This window comes from Falco naumanni, chromosome 1, assembly GCF_017639655.2.
Source record: "Falco naumanni isolate bFalNau1 chromosome 1, bFalNau1.pat, whole genome shotgun sequence".
In the NCBI taxonomy this organism is placed as follows: domain Eukaryota; kingdom Metazoa; phylum Chordata; class Aves; order Falconiformes; family Falconidae; genus Falco; species Falco naumanni.
Genome location: NC_054054.1, coordinates 116,268,427 through 116,285,597, shown reverse-complemented (window position 1 = coordinate 116,285,597; position 17,171 = coordinate 116,268,427). Strand labels below are relative to the sequence as shown.

At 58.2% G+C, this 17,171-nt stretch overlaps 1 protein-coding gene across 5 annotated transcripts in view; it reads right to left on the bottom strand.

Moving 5' to 3' along the window:
• The window catches only part of ARHGAP44 (Rho GTPase activating protein 44), a 32,085-nt gene extending 17,719 nt beyond the window's left edge, over positions 1-14,366 (bottom strand). For 4 of the 5 annotated variants that reach the window (XM_040580329.1, XM_040580354.1, XM_040580340.1 and 1 more), the window contains exons 1-2: positions 14,090-14,366; positions 1,950-1,989 (exon numbers count right to left, since the gene is read on the bottom strand). In XM_040580329.1, coding sequence (XP_040436263.1) covers positions 1,950-1,989; positions 14,090-14,142 — 93 coding nt within the window. In that variant the 5' untranslated portion in view covers positions 14,143-14,366. Of the gene's footprint in view, positions 1-1,949; positions 1,990-14,089 lie in introns of those variants that run through there. The other variant, XM_040580346.1, reaches the window with a different exon arrangement.
• Between the last annotated feature and the right edge of the window lie 2,805 nt (positions 14,367-17,171).

The following is a 17,171-nucleotide window of genomic DNA, read 5'->3' as shown; positions in this document are numbered from 1 at the left end:
GCAAGGAAGGGGTATGATGTTCTCAAAGGCACTTATGTGGGTGCACACCCATCTAGATGAGGCAAAGTGGAGGCAATTAGATACAACGCCCCGGAGGGTCTGGGCTCCCCACCACCCCTGGAGACAGACCCCCATGAACTCTTGGGACTCTTGGGACACCCAGACAAGATGGCACCGACCACTCTCCCCACTGAATTATCTCCAAAGGGTGTAGAAATCCCCCGTGTGATGTTGTTGAAGCCAGACATGCCCTCAGCGGTGACGGCACAGATGCTACCTAGTGCCAGGATGTCATCGGGTGGCTGTAAGAGCAGGGTCTGGCTCTCAGTGCCAAGGGGCCATGGAGACCTCAGAACTTGCAAGGAGAAACACCAGAATTTAAAATAGACAGAAAAAAGTTTCATTATTGATGTTCCCTCTGGCTGCTGGGTGTGGGCAGTGCTCAGTTCCCCTCTGCTCCAACCCGCTCAGCTGCCGATGGGGACTGAGCAGCACGGCGCCACTGCACCCTGCCTGTCCTGGCCACCAGCACTGGCGGTGAAGAAAGGAAAAAAACCCCAAATCCTGAAGGCTGGGGACTGACTCGTGGGGGTGCACACTGTGAGGACAGTGCTGCTGAAGAGCAAACCCATCAGCGCCCCAGGAGCCCACGCTGCTGCTGGACTCCTCACCAGTGCTGGTGCAAGTGGAGACCAACCTGGCTCCCCCTTGCACGGGTCAGGCTGGTCCCAGCCACGACGGAGACACTGCTAAATGCTCAGTAAAGTAGCAAGCAGCCATGGGAGGGATTAACTGATGCACTCGGCCAGGACGTTTGCAAACAGAGCTCCATTCCACCCTCTTCCAGCACGGTTTCACCTTACCCCTTTAGTGATGGCTCACTCAAACCCTGCTCACGTTTTTGGCTAACACCCGGCTCGCTGAAGCCTGACGTGTGCAGGGAGCATCACCATTAGTTGCAAGCGAAGCCAACACATAGGCAGGACACGGCGGCCAGAAAGAGCTAAATGGCACTGGGCAGCACTGCTGCCTGCAGGTCGCTGTCTCCTGCCACCAGCATCCTTGCACACAGGTTCTGCTTTTTTCTGCTGAATCTGCTACCTGATAGCAATGGCACAGACCGAATTCCCAAGCTGGAAGGTGTAAATACATCAGCTTCCCCCACAAACAGGTTTTTAAGTGGCTCCAGCAGCAGCCGGACTGGCTGACACCAGGGGATGCCCATGCTGTGATGGGGGAAGAGGGGAGAGCTCCCTCCCCAAGGGCTGGGCAGCTGATTGACCCATCGGTGCCCAAGTTACAGGTGATGATTTAGAGAATGTGAGTTAGAAACCTCATGAATTCAGTGATGGATTTGTGAATACACATCCCTTTGCTGGCACCTGCTCAGTTGCCCCCTTCCCTGGGGGGCAGAAAGCCCTGCTCCCGGGGACCAAAGAGCACCAAGATGAGATGTCCCCGAGAGATTGTGACCCGAGCGTCACAGCCGATGCTCCAAGGCACGATGTGAGGTTTTTGGCTCAAGCTGTTTTGCTGAAGTCTCCCAACTCCTCAGCTTCGGGGAAAGCCCAACCCCTCAGCTTTGGGGACTGTCCCCTGCTGTCACATGTTCCGTCCCCAGGGCAGGTTTTGCATCAGAGACGGGAGATGCAGGCACCTGCAATCTGGCCGGTGTATCAGGTTGCCATCCTGGTGGAGACAAGACTGGATCCGATTCCAGCTGACCTGAAAACCAGGCTGGGAGCGGGCTGGGAGGGCACGTGGGAGGGAGATAGTGCCACTTCCCATGCTCCCAACCCCCTCCTCCTCCTCCCAGCCCATCTCATTGCTGCAGGACACCGTGGCACCGAGTGGCATGGAACTGCTGCCGCATCCAGCACCCACGGGTGGGTGGCTGGGCACCCATGGGCACCCCGGGCATGGGTTGGACCAGCTGCAGAGGACCTCACCTGCAGGAGATCTTCACTCAAAACCTCTGTCTTCTCAGCCCTGCAAGACAAGAAAGAATATCAAGTGTTGGCGAAGGCTCCAGCGCAGGCGGCAGCGCCCAGGCTGCACGCCGCAGTACCGGGCACAGCTGAATGTACTTTCCCATCGGGATGCAGCTGGTGATTTAAAGTTCTCTGGTCCCACCAGCCATCACCTCATCTCCTATATAAGCAAAGGATGGAGCATCTTCACAGCTCACTGTGAGCATGCCACGTCCCACACCAATTAATGGTCCACCCCAATCTCCCCCTTATTTTCCCATTATCTCCAGCAAAACAGGGATGCTGAATTCCCAGGAGGATGTGGGCAGTTCCGCAGAGGGAGGTGTGTGTCTACACACGAAAGCAGCTCCCTGGGCCGTGCCGGGCTCTGGCACACCCTCAGCCCTGCGGATTTCAAGGACACAACCCATCCGCACGACTGAGCCTTTCGGTCCAACGCAGCCGACTGAATCTGTGGCGGCAGCTGCTGCCCGGGGCTTCACCATAACCCTCCCGCTGCTCGTCAGAGCTGGATTTACCGCTCCAGAGCTCATGTCATCTGCTGTCTTCGCTAGCGAGGAGCACTAAGGATGCAGAAGGAGACACGAACTCACTGCAAGACCCTCCTCAGCCATGCACAGATCTGCAGCATCCCTGCCCGCAAAGCCCCTGTGGCTGTGCCTCACCAGATCTGCTCAGGCTTATTTAAACTATCAGACTCTGGATCATTTGTTCATTTTCTTAGGGTTTTTTTACAACTTCAGTGCATCATCTCTCTTCAAAAAATGACCTCAGTCAAGATGCATTTGGGCAGCTGTGATTTAGCCCATTAGTCCCAAAAGGTTTTTTTAATAAACAGTGCAAGCTCAGTGCTCTCATCCTTCCTAAAAACATTGCTTTATTGCCTGCACCCTGGTTGCTTTCTGCTATTCAAGCTGCTTTCTCAGCTTTGAGAGACTGAGTGAAGTATTGAAAAAGTGGAAATAAGGAGTAAGCACTGGGAGAGCAAGGTTCAATGAGCAAGTCCAGCACAGCAGCAGCACCAGCCAGAAGAGGGTGGTCTATGGGCTCATCCACAAATACACCACGTCCAAGGACCTTTAAAAAGCCTAAATTAACTGCATTAAATCTGGTTTGTGTATGAAAGTTGTCCCAGTGTTGTAGAGGAATGAAGCTGGGTTAATTAACATTGATAACATACAGCTGTGGGCTGGCTTCAGGGGCGGTGGGTTGGCTGACGCGGATAAGGTGCAGCTGTGCCTGGTTCCTGAGAGTAGTTAAATAGCTCTAAGGGGGATGGGAGAGGAACAGCTAACTAAGAGAGACCTGGAAGAAGCAGAGGGAGGAGAGCAAGTGCCCTGGAGGTAGAAGAGACAAGGAGAAGGATGCAGCAGAGGCGAGAAGCAGAGGGACTGGCCTGAAGAGGTTGAAGAAACAGCACAAACAGTAGATGAACCTTTGAAACCTTGTGAGGGATCGGTGACTGCTGGGGCAAGGTGTGCTGACTACTTGTTGAAGTTAACTTGGTACGGGATGGTAAAAGGCTTGTTGCAGCCTACTAGTTTGATAGTGCTGTGACACAGTGTCTGATTCAAGTTGGGTTTAAAAATGAAAAAACCCACCTCCTACTTATTTTGACTTTTGAAAGCAGCGATTTAAATGAATGTGTTGCAATATCTCTGTGAATGGCAAGCGATGCGCTGGCTGCCCAGGAGCAAGGGCTGCTCAGGTTTTCCTCTCCTGCAAATCACCTTTGTTATCGTCTATGGCCAGGGTTGGAAATGCTACAGACTTAACACAAATAGTGAAGAAAAGAGCAAATACCCACCAGCACAGACAAACAACCATCCCTGCTTCCTCAGCCCAGTTCAGGATGTATTTAGCATCCTGAAGAAGGAGGTGGCAGGGATGCAGGCGAGCATCGCACACCCACGTGCAGGCACCACCGGCACACATCCTGGCTGCTCACTCTGCACTCGGAAATCATTCACAACTTTAAGGCATAAATAAGTCTCTCCTCTCATTGCACCTTTGGAAAAATGCTCCCCAAAAAGTGATGGGTTTAGCACATTTTCTCCTCTTTCCACCTGAGCCGATGGATGGGTTTTGCACACCCCATGGCCCAGCAGCCAGAAACCCACATGTGCTACACTCTGATGTGCATTTGGGGGAAGTAGAAAAATGACATTTCAAACAGGAGAACAAAAATCTGGCTTTGTTCTGCTTTTCAGCATATACTCAGTGTAAGAAACCTCAGTGGCTTTAATGGAGAGCATCCCACAGCCCCAGCACACCTGTGCCAGCCCTGCCACATCCCAGGATGCTTAAGCAGGTTGGGGACCCTGCCAGCAATAGATTTGGTTTTAAAAAGGAGGGGGTCAGGGAAAGATTCACTGGGTTTTGTAGACAGGATTAAGCAAAGAGGCTGTTGGAGCCCCTCGACAGCTGCCCGGAGACATGGCAGAGCAATGGGCACGCTGCTAGAGCATGAGGTTCCCCATCTGGTTTTGGCATCTTTGGGAGCTGGGATGCTTCATCCTCCCCTCCTGCTTGTGATGGGGATGGGGGTCTCTGCATGGCCCCAGGGACACACTGCAGCCACCAGTGGTGGCACAGACGTGGTAGAGCTGCAGCAGAGTGGCGTTGCTTGTGGCAGCAGGAGCTGGGCACCATGTCCTGTCAGCGCTGAGCACCTGCACCCAGAGCCAGGCATCACCCTGCTCCCGCACCCTGTCTTGCAGAATGGGGTGGAGCATGGCCCCAGAAGCTGCCACGGGATGTTTTTGCAAAGCCAAAGCACAGTGGGCAACTCTCCTGCCTCAGGGCACCGGGACCCTATGGGTGATGTCACCAGCAGCCATGGCAAGTAGCTCCCATGGGAGAGTCCGGCACTGCAGATGTACCGAGGCAGCAACCCGGCTGCAGCACCATCGAAATAAGGTTCAGCAGCTGCAAGTGGGACAGATCCTGCTCCTGTACATATGCACAGTCCTGCTGACAATGTGGCTCTGCTGACGTCCTGCCATCCCACCTAAGGCTTCCTATTAATTTTCCAGAATGCACCAAAAAAATACAAATAATTCCCCTTGCCTCTGTACTTGCTCCCACCAGCAGCATTCCAGAACCTGCAAATCATATTCAGGAGTGCAAAAACCAAGCAGCACCTCCAAACTCACAGAAAGCCCAGCCTAAGCCGCTTCACATGGCCATTTTACTTGTAAAGACTAAAACCCAACATCATCGTACTCCACTGACATTGCATTGCATTACAGCTCCATGCTGCTAATGCCACCAGGAAAAATCCCATTATATCCGTTATGTTTCTGGAGTCTCAGCCTAAAGTTAATATGATTTTACAGGAGCTTATACAGTCTTATGAGCCATCCTGTGAACCTGCAGCAAGCAATGCTTGGTGGCAAAACACATGCCGTGCCAGGGAGCAGCCAGGGAGATGGAGACTCTCCTGCACAACCTGGGCTCCATCCTGCCTGGGGGGGATTTTTTGGGTGCTAAGCCCTTGCTGATACTCAGAGATGCTCAAGGAGACCCCAGTGCCATCTCCCTGGTACCTAGGGATTTCCCCAGGGCACCCAGCGGGGATCAAGAAATATCCTGCTGCTTTTTCTAGGGGTGGGATGGCAGCATCTCCCCGAGCATCTTCGCAAAGCATCTTCAGGGCGCTCAGCCCTGCACATCTCTGCTCAGCCCTTCCTCTTCAACAAACCTTTGGGGTTTGTGCTTTCTTCTCCCTCCCCATACCATATCCAGTCAGCATCCCACTTAAGGACAGGTGTGGGTCCCTGTGCCACCCCCCAGCTCTCTCACCTTGGCTTCCCATCCCTGGGAAGAACTGCTCACTGGAATCCCCTGGGATTCAGGAGCCCCAGGTCCTGGTTTGCTCTCAAGCACTTAATTCAGACCACATGGGACTTCGGAGCCCAAACCCCAAAGGTGTTTCCAAAACCACAGCACGACAGCAACCCATTAACAGTGTTAAGAGGAACCAGTCTGGATGTGACCGATGCTGGGAAATGTGTCTGGCTCCAGCAGAGATGCTCCCACTGTTCCAGTCTGGCATCTTGCTCCCATCCAAGGAATCCCCCAGCTCCTCTTGGCATCCCCAGCCCCTCCAGGCAACCCCAGTCCATCCCCAGCACCCCTTCAATCCATCCCCAGCACTCCTCAGTTCCTTCCCAGCACCTCCCAGGCAATCCCCAGCATCCATCAGCCTCTCCTGGCATCCTCCCAGCTCATCCCCAGCATCCCCCAGCACCTCTTGACACCCTGCAGCCCCTCCACTGCACCCCCAATGCATCCCCCAGCACCCCCAGCCCTTCCTGGCACCCCCAGTCTCCTCCTTGCCCTGTTGCTGGCTCTGTACAAGCAGCCAGAGCCGAGCAGGGATGAAGCTGCCCAAGGGGTCGCACAGACCCCTGGATTCAGCCTGTGCCATGGCAGGGATGGCTGCCCCAAGCCCAGGGGACCCCTGGACCTGCCTGTGCTGCTCCAGCTGCGCGTGGGAGGCAGCTGAGCTCCTGCCTGCACAAACCCATCTCCTTCCCAAATCATCATCACTCCCGAAGGAATTCCTGGGGGTGCCAGAGCTCCCTTGGCAGGGGGGCATAAGGACACAGGCTCCCATGTCCTGGGGGAGCTACCTCAGCCCCCCCTTCCTTACATCCTGGTGGGGTTTGGGGCCTGTCTGTGTTTACCCCATAGCCCCAACCCATGGACAATGCTCAAGGGTCTGACGTGCAGCAGAGCCCTGGAAGGGGCGGTCTGGTGGCTGGAGCATCCCATGGCCCAACTGTCAGAGCAGGCAACTGGTGGCACCAGCAAAACAGCTCTGTGCACCAGTTTAAGCCAGTATCAGCTTTGGGCTGATTCTCTTCACATGGGTATTTCCATCCCCATGTCCTGCAAGGTGGGTGCAGCCAGGGCTCCTGTGCTGGGACAAAACCTGCCCCGGGGAACTGGAGACAGTGGGTTTTGCTCATACAAAGTGGCCTTAGCAAACAAAAGCACCGAAGAGAGGGGTGCAGGGACCCCCACAATTGCCCTGGCTGGTCCCTAGTCCCCCAAAACTTCACACCTTATGAGTTACACACATCCTCAGGAGCATGCCTTGGAGAGGCAGACAGCATCACCAGCTTTCAACACTTTCTTTCATCTTTGCTTTAGGCAAATAAAAGCCTGCTCCTCCCCTTCCCCTCTGGATTTCCAGCCTGGAGCTGTTTTTCTCAGCACAAATCCAGGCAATCCTCAGCCTCAGTCAGCACCCAGACACCCGTGTCCCAACAAACAGCTGGGAGAAAAGGGGCAATTAATATGGAGAGTTAAATGCAAACGAGCAGGGGATGCAGCTACAATTCAGTCCGGCATTAGCTTCTGCAAAAACTAATTGCTGCCAGCAGAAATCAACACTGATCAAGCAAATTAGGTTCATTTCCAGATAAATACTACATGAGCTTCCAATGTCTTGACCTGGGGAGCTACAGCAAAGCCAGTGCTTGCCTGGAGCATCTCCTGATGCCAGACATCTCCATCTGGCTGGACTGTCCATCACCAGTGCCTGCCTCGCGTTCCCACCACTGTCCCCCTCTGATGCTCAAACCCCCAAGACAAGGAGCCCCCAGCCTCAGATATGACCCTGAGCAAGCAAAATGCAAAGCATGACAGGGATTTCGCAGCAGTTTTCTCTCTGAACGGGAAAACCATCACGTCTGGCTGGCGGCGGCACTTCACCCAGCATGGGGATGGGCAGGAGTGAGGATGCGTCTCCATGGCAGAGCATGTCCACGATGCCTGCAGACCCCCTTGCCTACACCTCCTGCCACAAATACCCCTTCCACCCCTGTTCCTTGCCACCCTCTCGCTACAATATGCCTGTAAATATTTCATTGCTATTAATTACTGATGCCAGCCGGTTCCCCTGATTTCTGTTTGCTCCAGCCTAAAAATAGCTTCATGGTCGAGCACAGGCAGAGGGAGGCACAAAAACCCAGCCAAGGCCATCCCGTGCTTGAAGCGCTAACTCCCACGATGGGTCTGCCCTGCCATCCCTCGTGGGCTCAGGGGTGGTGCCTGGCTCCATCCCGGTCCTGGTCCTGCCGCATCTCCCTCCGGTGCCGCTGCACATGCCTGGGGGCTAGTATCCGCCGGAAAATTCAAGGTCCTCAAGACTCCAAAGCTCAGAGGTGAAGTTGGTCAGGTGAGGTTCAGCTGTGCAACTTGGATAAGGTGCTGAGCATCTGTCGCATGTGCCGGAGGGAGGAGAAAGACCCTCAGGTCTTGTCCATGCAACCCCTGGGAGCGCTGGGCATCGCAGTCCAGGCTGGATGCTGGTCCAAGGACTGCGCCGTCCCCAGCTTCTGCCGCTGTCTGAGCTCTCCTTGCCACCGCATCCCCCGGGACACACAGCCCAATGGCTCATAACCAGGATCCAGCCAAGGCCAAATGGAGCTGCGGATTTTTCCTCGTGCCTTTTTAGCAGACAAGAAATGAAACATCAAATATTTATATCCTCAAATCGCTGCTCAAATCCCCCAGGGAGCCGACTCTGAGCTGCAACATCCAGCGAGACGCCGTGAGACGGACCCACCAGCGCCTCCTCCAGCGCATCCTGGGCTCATCCTGCCCCGGCGGGTGATGCAGAGTGACGGTCCCCGTGTCCCAGACCTACGGCTAAGGGCAGCGATGCCCACCCAGCTGGCCCGGTGCCAGGGCTCAGCCCCTGGCAGCTCGCCCACTTTCGGCCGAGCCAGGCTGGAAAAGTGGGATGAAACAGGCAGGGAAGGCTGGTCCAGCTTTCCTCCATCCTTCTGCCCACTGCTGGGAAATCAAAGGAATCAAAGCAAAATGGGGGACAGTTTTAAAGGCAGAAAATCCTTTTTTCTTCATCTCCTGCCCATTTCCCAGCTGCAAGCTCTCTGCATCAGCATCCCTTCGGTACGGGGTGCATGGGGCCCTTTGCTCCTTGCTACCAGCACATCCCCGGCAAAGAACCCCCCCGGGGTCGCACCCTGACCATGCTTTTGGTCCTGATTAGAAAATCGTGGAGAAACCCCTGCAAAGCACAGGGCCCTGACGCTGCTGGCCGCGGGGACGAAACCTTCAGCCCACGACATGAATATTTCAGTTTGTCAGCGCTGCCGCCTTGCGAGGAGGATAAAAATATCCCCAGGGCTGCGGGGATGCTGCTGGCACCATCCGAGGGGCGCGGCATCACTTGGCAAAGCCAAAAGAGCCTGGGGGTGTCTGCCGACAGTGAGCCACTGGCACCCCAAAGCGCAGACATAGAACCCAGCTATTTAAAGCATGTTGTTCCTTCCTGTAAATCCCATTGGAAAAATCCCAGGTGGTGCTTTTATTCCCTCTGTCCTTATTTCATACAAGCCGAATAAAATGTCCTTGTTTCTTGCAGAATATTCTTGCTGTGCAAAGAATAAAACCTCGGTGTTTAAAGGCTTTATATTTACGTGCAGACAGCCTGGTGCTTGGAAAGCACCTGCCCTGAGAGCCACCAAAGTGACATCCAGCCCTAAATGCCACCACTGTCCCCTGGGATGGGGGACACATCTTGGGATGCTCAGAAAGGACCAGGAGGAAAAAAACCAATCCCCCAAGCTAACACTGTCCTCCCCGGTGTCCTCCCATCGCCCATGTGCCATCTGGGGACTCAGTCAGGCCATTCTGCACATGGCTGCAAGCGCCCGCTTTATTCCTGATGGAAGAGAACCCGTATCGAGCCAATTCTGGAAAATTCACGGGGCTGTTTCAGCTGCTGGAGTGAGTGCTGCGGCACACTCGTGCCCGTCGTCCCACAACCTCGAAGTGAGGGCGCAAGGTCCTACCGGCACAGCCACCAATGAAATGGATAAATAAATAAAAATACAAGTGCTTTGCAGAAAGCATCTTCAGAATGTTTTACAGCCACTTATTGATTTCTCTTCCCTTTTTCCACCCCATGGAGATACATATTATGCCCCCTTACAGACTGGATGCAGTAATTCTCCCAAAGGTCAGGTACCGAGCGTGGGGCTGCGCTGGGATGAGCATCCCCAGTTCTTTCTATCTACTGAGATGACCTAAATAAAATAATTTTTTTAAAAAACCCAAAAAACAGCGTGCTGAGGGCACAGCAGAGTGTGCCGTGCTCCAGCTGGCCCCTCAGTGCCTGTGGGTGCTGCTGCTCTCCCTGGGCACCCAGGAGGTCCCCGCTCACCCGCAGCATCGCAAGGGGAGCAGCAGAGGAATGTGGCAGCGCCTGGGAAATGGAGCTGCAGACCCGATTTGGAAAGGTAAGGAAACGCACTCAGCACCCTCATCTCACCCTGACCCTGAGCCTCACCTTGACCCTGACCCTTATCCAGACCTTGACACTAACCTTGACCCTGACCCTGACCCACCCCCGCCTGCTCCAGGTGAGCCCTGTCCCTTGGCTGCTGACGGCCACACCAGTGCCAGCTGCAGCCACCTCACAGGGACAAGGGCTGCTCCTGCCTGTCCCCTGCCCGCTCCCTGCCCATCCCCCGCCAGGGCACTCCTGGCAGCTGCTGGCTGCCTCTTTCCAAGGAAGCCACACCACCAAAAGCAGGAAAAGCCACCCTGCCCTGCACCTCCCCCTGCACCCCCCGCAGGGTGGCTGAGGAGATGTCCCCACTGTCCCCTGGTCCTGTGGGACACTGCCCTGGCCCAGCACCCCAGGAGCGCAGCCACCCCGGCAGGCAGTCGGATCACTTGGGCCAGGTGCTGCTGGGAGGAGTGACACCAGCTGGATGCCACCACCACCACCATGCAAACTGTCTCCAACACCCCCACTTTCCCCCGTGGGCCAGCCTCAGACCCCAGCTCTGGGACAGCATCCCGCCCGGTGGTCCCCAGCCCTGGACTCGGGGGTCTGGCACTGCAGGGTGATGGTGGCCCACTGGGGTTTGATGATGAGCAGGAGGGGACACCCCTCAGACCCTGGAGGGTTATGGCACATGTACCCTGGCAAGCCGCTCCCAGGGGAGACAAAACACCAGGTTTCCATTATTATTCCCTATTTCCATTTATTATTCCCTCTTTCTTTTTATTATTCCTTATTTCCACTAATTATGCCCTACTTCCATCTATTATTCTCTATTTCCATCCATCATTCCCTATTTCCATCCATCATTCCCTATTTCCATCCATCGTTCCCTATTTCCCGCTGTCTGGAGAGGGCTGCTCAGGGCTCTGCAGTGGGGAAGAGAGATAAAACATGGGCTCGCACTCGAGATAGGGACCAGCACAGCCAGGCTGAGGAAGAGGATGAACCCTGTAGAGACCCCAGTGCTGAGCACAGAGATGCCCATGTACCCCCACATTAAACCCAGCCCGAGAAGCCTGGCAGCGCAGGCAGCTCCGCAGGCAGCAGACATGCCAGGATACTGATGGAGCCTCCCAGCTGCCCGTCACAAGCCGGCGTCACAGCGAGCCCCTAAGAGGATTAGGGGTTTAGTGGCTCCCAGCCCCGCGGCCGCTGTTGCCGCTCCCCAGTCGGGCGCTGCATGGAGCCCGGCACGGCCCCCGCGCTCCCAGGGGATGCGGGAAGGAGGATGCTCGCCTTGTCGGTGGCACCATTTTGAAGCCAGGCGAGCGTGCGGTGCCCGGCTCACATCTCCCACACAGTGGTGGCGGGATGTGGGGGCAGCCCTCCCCTGCAGACCCCCAGCCACGGGTGGGAGACGTGTCAAACCGCCTCGGTGTGTCTGGAGAGCAAACCTGGCTCATTGCAGATGCAAGGACAAAATCACACGCTCTGTTCCCAAAACAGCCTCCTGCCACTCCTCCAAGGAAGGCAAGCACCAGTCTCCCAGCACTCCCGCACCGCATTCCCACACCACGTTCCCTGTGCCATGTTCCCTATACAATGCTCCCACACCACCCTCCGCACTCCCGCACCGCGCTCCTGCACTGCATTCCTGCACCGCGCTCCTGCACTGTGTTCCCACGCCGTGTTCCCACATCATGTTCTTGCAGCGCGCTCCTGTGCCGTGTTCCCACACCACACTCCTCTACCACGTTCTCACACCGCACTCCCACACCAGATTCCTGCAGCATGCTCCAAAACCGCGTTCCTGCACCACATTCTTGCATCGCATTCCCGCCACCATGCTCCCGCACTGTGCTGCTATGCTCGCTCCCGCACCACATTCCCGCACCATGTTCCTGCACCGCACTCCCACACTGTGTTCCCACATCATATTCTTGCACCACGTTCCTGCTACCCCTCTCCCGCACTGCACTCCCACACCGCGCTCCAGCACCGCGCTCCCGCACCGCCCCAGCCATGCCCTGCTGCCATCCCAGCCCTGTGCCCAGACGCTGGGGCCGGCCGTGTGGCAGCACCGTGGCCCAGGTGGCACCCAGCACAGGAGCTGCTGCCACCCACCACCTCCAGCCCAGCCCGGACCCAGAACCAGCGAAGTGTCCCCAGTTGCCATGGGTGGCACGGCAAGGGGGGATGCAGGGGATGCCAGCGGAGGTCCGAGCCCTTGGTTCTGGGAGGGGATGCGGAGCCTGACACCTCGACCATGCCAATGCTGCTCCCCCAGTGCCGCACTGGGAAGGAAAAAATAAATTCTGCCTGCACCCCGCCCCCCCCCCCCCCCCCCCCCCGGCAGCTGCAAAATCTCTGGGAATTACACAACAGCCACCACCAAACCTCGGGCCTGGCCGAGCATCCACGCACACGGGCATCCCCGCAGGCATGGCCCCTCCGCCTGCACCCCAGTGTGCCCCCCTGCCCCCAGCCAGCTGGGGCCACCTGTGTTCGGTGTTTGGTGCTGGGGGAGCAGGCCAGTGGGGCACCCCACAGCACCAGGGCTGGGGTGCCCAGACAGTGGGTGTCCCTGTGGCCCAGCCCTGGGACATGGGGAATGGGCAGGGGCAGTGGGGCAGGCAGGGGGAGGGCAGGGAAGCAGGGGATAAGGGGGGCAGGGTGTGGGACAGAGGTGAGGGGGGCAGTGTGCATGCAGGGGCGGGGGGGGGGGGGGGGGGCGACACGCCAAGCAAGGGTTAACAGGCAGGCAGGGTGCAGGCTGGGCTGCAGGCAGGGGAGGAGGCAGGGAACAGGCAGGAGGGAGGGGAGGTGTGGGCGCTGGAGCAGTGGGGCAGGTAGGGTGCAGCACTGGGGCAGGCAGGGAGCAGTCTGGGGGGCATGCTGTGGGCAGGGGGGTGGTCAGGGTGCAGGCAGGATACGGACAGCAGGGCAAGGGGCATGCAAGGAGCTGGAAGGTTGAGGGCTGGGAGCACTGGCAGTGGGGTAGGCGGGCTGCTAGCTGGGGATCAGGGGCAGTAGGATGGGCAGGAACAGGAGCAATAGAAAGAGGGCAGGGAGCAGGCAGGGTGCAGGCAGGGAGCAGGAGCAGTGGGGCTGGCAGGAAGCAGCCAGGCTGGGCAGGGGATGGGCAGGGGGCAAGGGCAGTGAGGCAGGCAGGGTGCAGACAAAGTACAGGATCAGGGGCAGTGAGGCAGGCAGCAGAGCAGGGGGCAGGTAGGGGTGGTGGGGTGGCAGGGCACAGGCAGGTAGCAGGCAGGGGATCAGGCAAAGTGTGGAATTAGGGGCAGTGGGGCAAACAGGGGTCAGGCTAGGGAGCAGGCACAGAGCAGGGGCAGTGGGGCAGGCAGGCCACAGGTAGTGCATGGGATTAGAGCTGTGGGGCGGGCAGGGAGCAGGCAAGGTGCTGGATTGGGGCAGTGCAGCAGGCAGGGTGTAGGGTCAGTGGGGCAGGCAGGGGGCTGGTAGGGTATGGGGTGGGGGAAGTGAAGCAGGCAGGGGCAGGAAGGGTATGGGATGGGGGTGGTGAAGCCAGCAGGGGCAGTGGGGCAGGTGGGATGCAGGCAGGATGCAGGCAGGTATGGGATGGGGGCGGTGAAGCAGGCAGGGGCAGGGGCAGTGGGGCAGGCGGGATGCAGGCAGGATGCAGGCAGGGTACGGGATGGGGGCGGTGAAGCAGGCAGGGGGCAGGCAGGGTCAGGGTCAGTGGGGCAGGCAGGGTGCGGGATCGGGGCGGTGGGGCGGGCAGGGGGCAGGGTCAGTGGGGCAGGCGGGATGCAGGCAGGGCGCAGGCAGGGCCCATCCCCATCCCTACCTGCCCACGGTCTGGTTGGCGAGCTGGCGCATGCGGTTGAATTGCTTCTTCATGGTGGCGGCGGCGCGGGCGCCCCTTACGCGGGCGCCCCTTACGCGGGCAGGGCGGGCAGCGCGGGCAGGACGGGCAGGGCAGGCAGGGCAGGCAGGGCGGGCGGCCAGCGGGGGGCCGCGGGCCGCCCCTCCCGCATCCTCGCCCGGCGCGCAGCCAGGCCGGGCCGAGCCGTGCCGAGCCGAGCCGGGCCGAGCGGGCCCGCCGCCCCTGCGCGGCTCCGCGCCTCCGCCTGCGCGGGCCCCGCCGCGCTCCGCGCCCCCCGCTCCGCGCCGCACCGCCCCGCACCGCCCCCGGCCGCGGCGGCCATGGGAAATGTAGTCCGGGGCCGCGCGCCCTGGCGGGCTCTGCAGGGCGAGGGGGGCCTTGGGGCGAGCCTGGCCCCGGGCATCCCCCGCATCCCCCCGGCATCACCCCCGGCATCCCTTGGCCTGGCCCCAGCATCCCCCGGCATCCCTCTGGCATGTCCCGGCATCACCTGGCATCCCTTGGCATCCCTCAGCATCCTTTGACATGGCCTCAGCATCCCTCCAGCAACCCCTGGCATCCCTCCGACATCACCTCAGCATCCCTCTGGCATGCCCCAGCATCACTTGGCACCCCTGGCCATCCCTCAGCATCCCTTCACATTGGCCTCAGCATCCTTCCAGCAGCCCCTGACATTACCCCAACACCCCCCTGGCATCTCTTGGCATGGCTCCAGCATCCCTCCAGGATCCCCTGGCATCTCCCCAGCATTCCCCCAACATCTCCCCGGCCATCCCCTTGGCATCCCTTGGCACGGCCTCTGCATCTCTCCAGCACCCCTTGGCATCCCCCTGCCATCGCCCAGCATCACACACACACACACACACACCCCCCGAGCATCCCTGCTCTCCGGAGCCCCAGGGATTTGGGGTACTCGGGGCTGGGCAGGTTTAAACAGCATCCATCCTGCTGCTGTGCATCCCTGGGCAGTGCAGGATGAGCCGGAGCAGGAGCCTGCGGGCAGCCCCCGGGGCAGGGCCACAGGAACTGGTCCCAGCTGGGGGCCTCGCTGCCTGCCTGCTCTGTGCCACTGAGCTCTGCAGAGCCCGGGGGGAAGGTGGGGTGATGCTCTCACCCGTACCATCACCCCGGCTGCCCGCCCAGGGCCTGCACGGCACTGAGTGCTGGAAGGGCTGCTCTGCCCACACTGGCATCGCTCCCCGTTTGAAGGACACTTGACTGATTTAACTGCTCTGTAGCTTCTTGGTGTGGAATTAAAAAAAATCTAAGGCACTGATCCCTGTGATGACATGAAACCCACTTAGGAAAAGCCCTGGTGATGCTCTCCTGCATCCTCCCCATCCCAGCCTCTGTGTCCTGCATCTGGATCCAACCCTTGGAGACGTGCTCAGATGGAGACCCCCCAGACACGGCCCGCACGGCTGGGCTGTGCCAGTGGCTGCTCTCTCCCATGGCAGCAGCCGGGCTTGGCCAGGAGAGCCCTGAGGCAGCCCCTGCACCGGGCTGCAAGCCCCGCTTTGAAATCCCGTTAGCCCCAGAACTTTTCCATATGTCCATGTTTCGCTTTGCTGAAACAGCGTCAGGGAACCCGCGCTCGCTGTTGGACCCTGCAAAGCATCTGCTCCATCGCAGCCCTGTGGCCCTTGGCCTCAGTCTTCCCATCTGCAAAATGGGGCTAGAAAGGTGCTCCCTGGATTTTTTCAGCCTCTTTTAGGATCAACGGGATTTTCCTGTAGTCAGCAGTTCCCATGAGCTTCTAGGCACACTGTCAATCATCCCCCAAAATAAGACGATGGGATGCTGCAGCTATTTTGGTCAGTCTAAACAAGCCCTTGAAATAGCTTTTCCCCTGGCAGCTCCGGGGCGATGCTCGGCGCAGGCAGGGCACGCTGCCCGCCAGGCACCGAGGGGTGCCGATGCATGCTGGGCACGCGGATGTTCGTGGAGCACAGTTCCTTAAAAAAAAATAATCAAACCTTAGCCATGCTCCTTCCAGCTCTCTGAAAACCCAGGAAAAAAAAAGATCAATGCTCATCTAATAGAAAAAGCTGATGAATTTTGCATTAATGGAGAGAAAAAGCTGCCCTGGGAGGACTGTGCGGGGGGTAGCACTTGTTTGCTCCCCAGGTTGTGCTGTGCTGGGGGCTGCACAGCCCCTCCCCTGCCCCTCTGCTCAGGGCCACCTGAGGACATTCTCAGGCTTTTCTGGTTTTTACATTATTTGTAAAATTATGGTCTTTCTGCCCTGTTATCATTTTCTCGCAAAACCTGCACCTGCTTCCCGCACTCGCAGGCAGCACCACCCCACACCTCCGTGGTCTCGGCGTTCAGGCAGCTGCCTGCACTGCCTCTCTTGCAGGCTCCTCAAACCAGGCAGCTCCCAGGGAGGTTTTCCTACGAGTCTAATGCACAGGACTCAAAAAACCAGGCTGTTCCTGGGCAATAACCCACCTCGAGCTGTTTGGGGAAGAGCGAGGATGCTCTCGGTTAGTATCAAGGACCAGGGAGTGATGATGCGCGTCTTAAGTGACTGAACCCCCCAAGACCACCAGGACAAAGCAAAAGTAATATTGGTGGGAACAGCATCGCTCACAGTAGCCCCGGCTCGAGCTCAAACCCAGCCTGATTTTGTGCCCCGGCTTTCCCCAGCCCTGCAGCACAGCTCCTTGCCCTGCACTGCTCCCACTGCAGCGCTGCGCCGGGCTGCCGGGGGAGGTGAAGCCCCATCCCAGTGTCTCCCAGTCCAGGGGAGTCTGCAGCAGCCCAGGGATGAGGGTGGGGTCTGTCAAGCCCTTGGTCACACAGGGACAGTCCCCCCGGTGTGGGAGGGCAAGGACCGATGGGGCAACATCCCTGTTTTGGGGTTCATGGACCTGCAGTGAGGAGGATGCTCCCAAGCTCCCACATGCACCTGCCACTAAATGTAGCCATTGTCCCACAAGGGCTGAAATCAGGTACCACAGGCTCGCTGTGATGGAGAGGAACGTGACAGCTCCTCTGCTGGGCTGGGACATGCCAGGAGCAATCCCAGCAGCAAATCCCA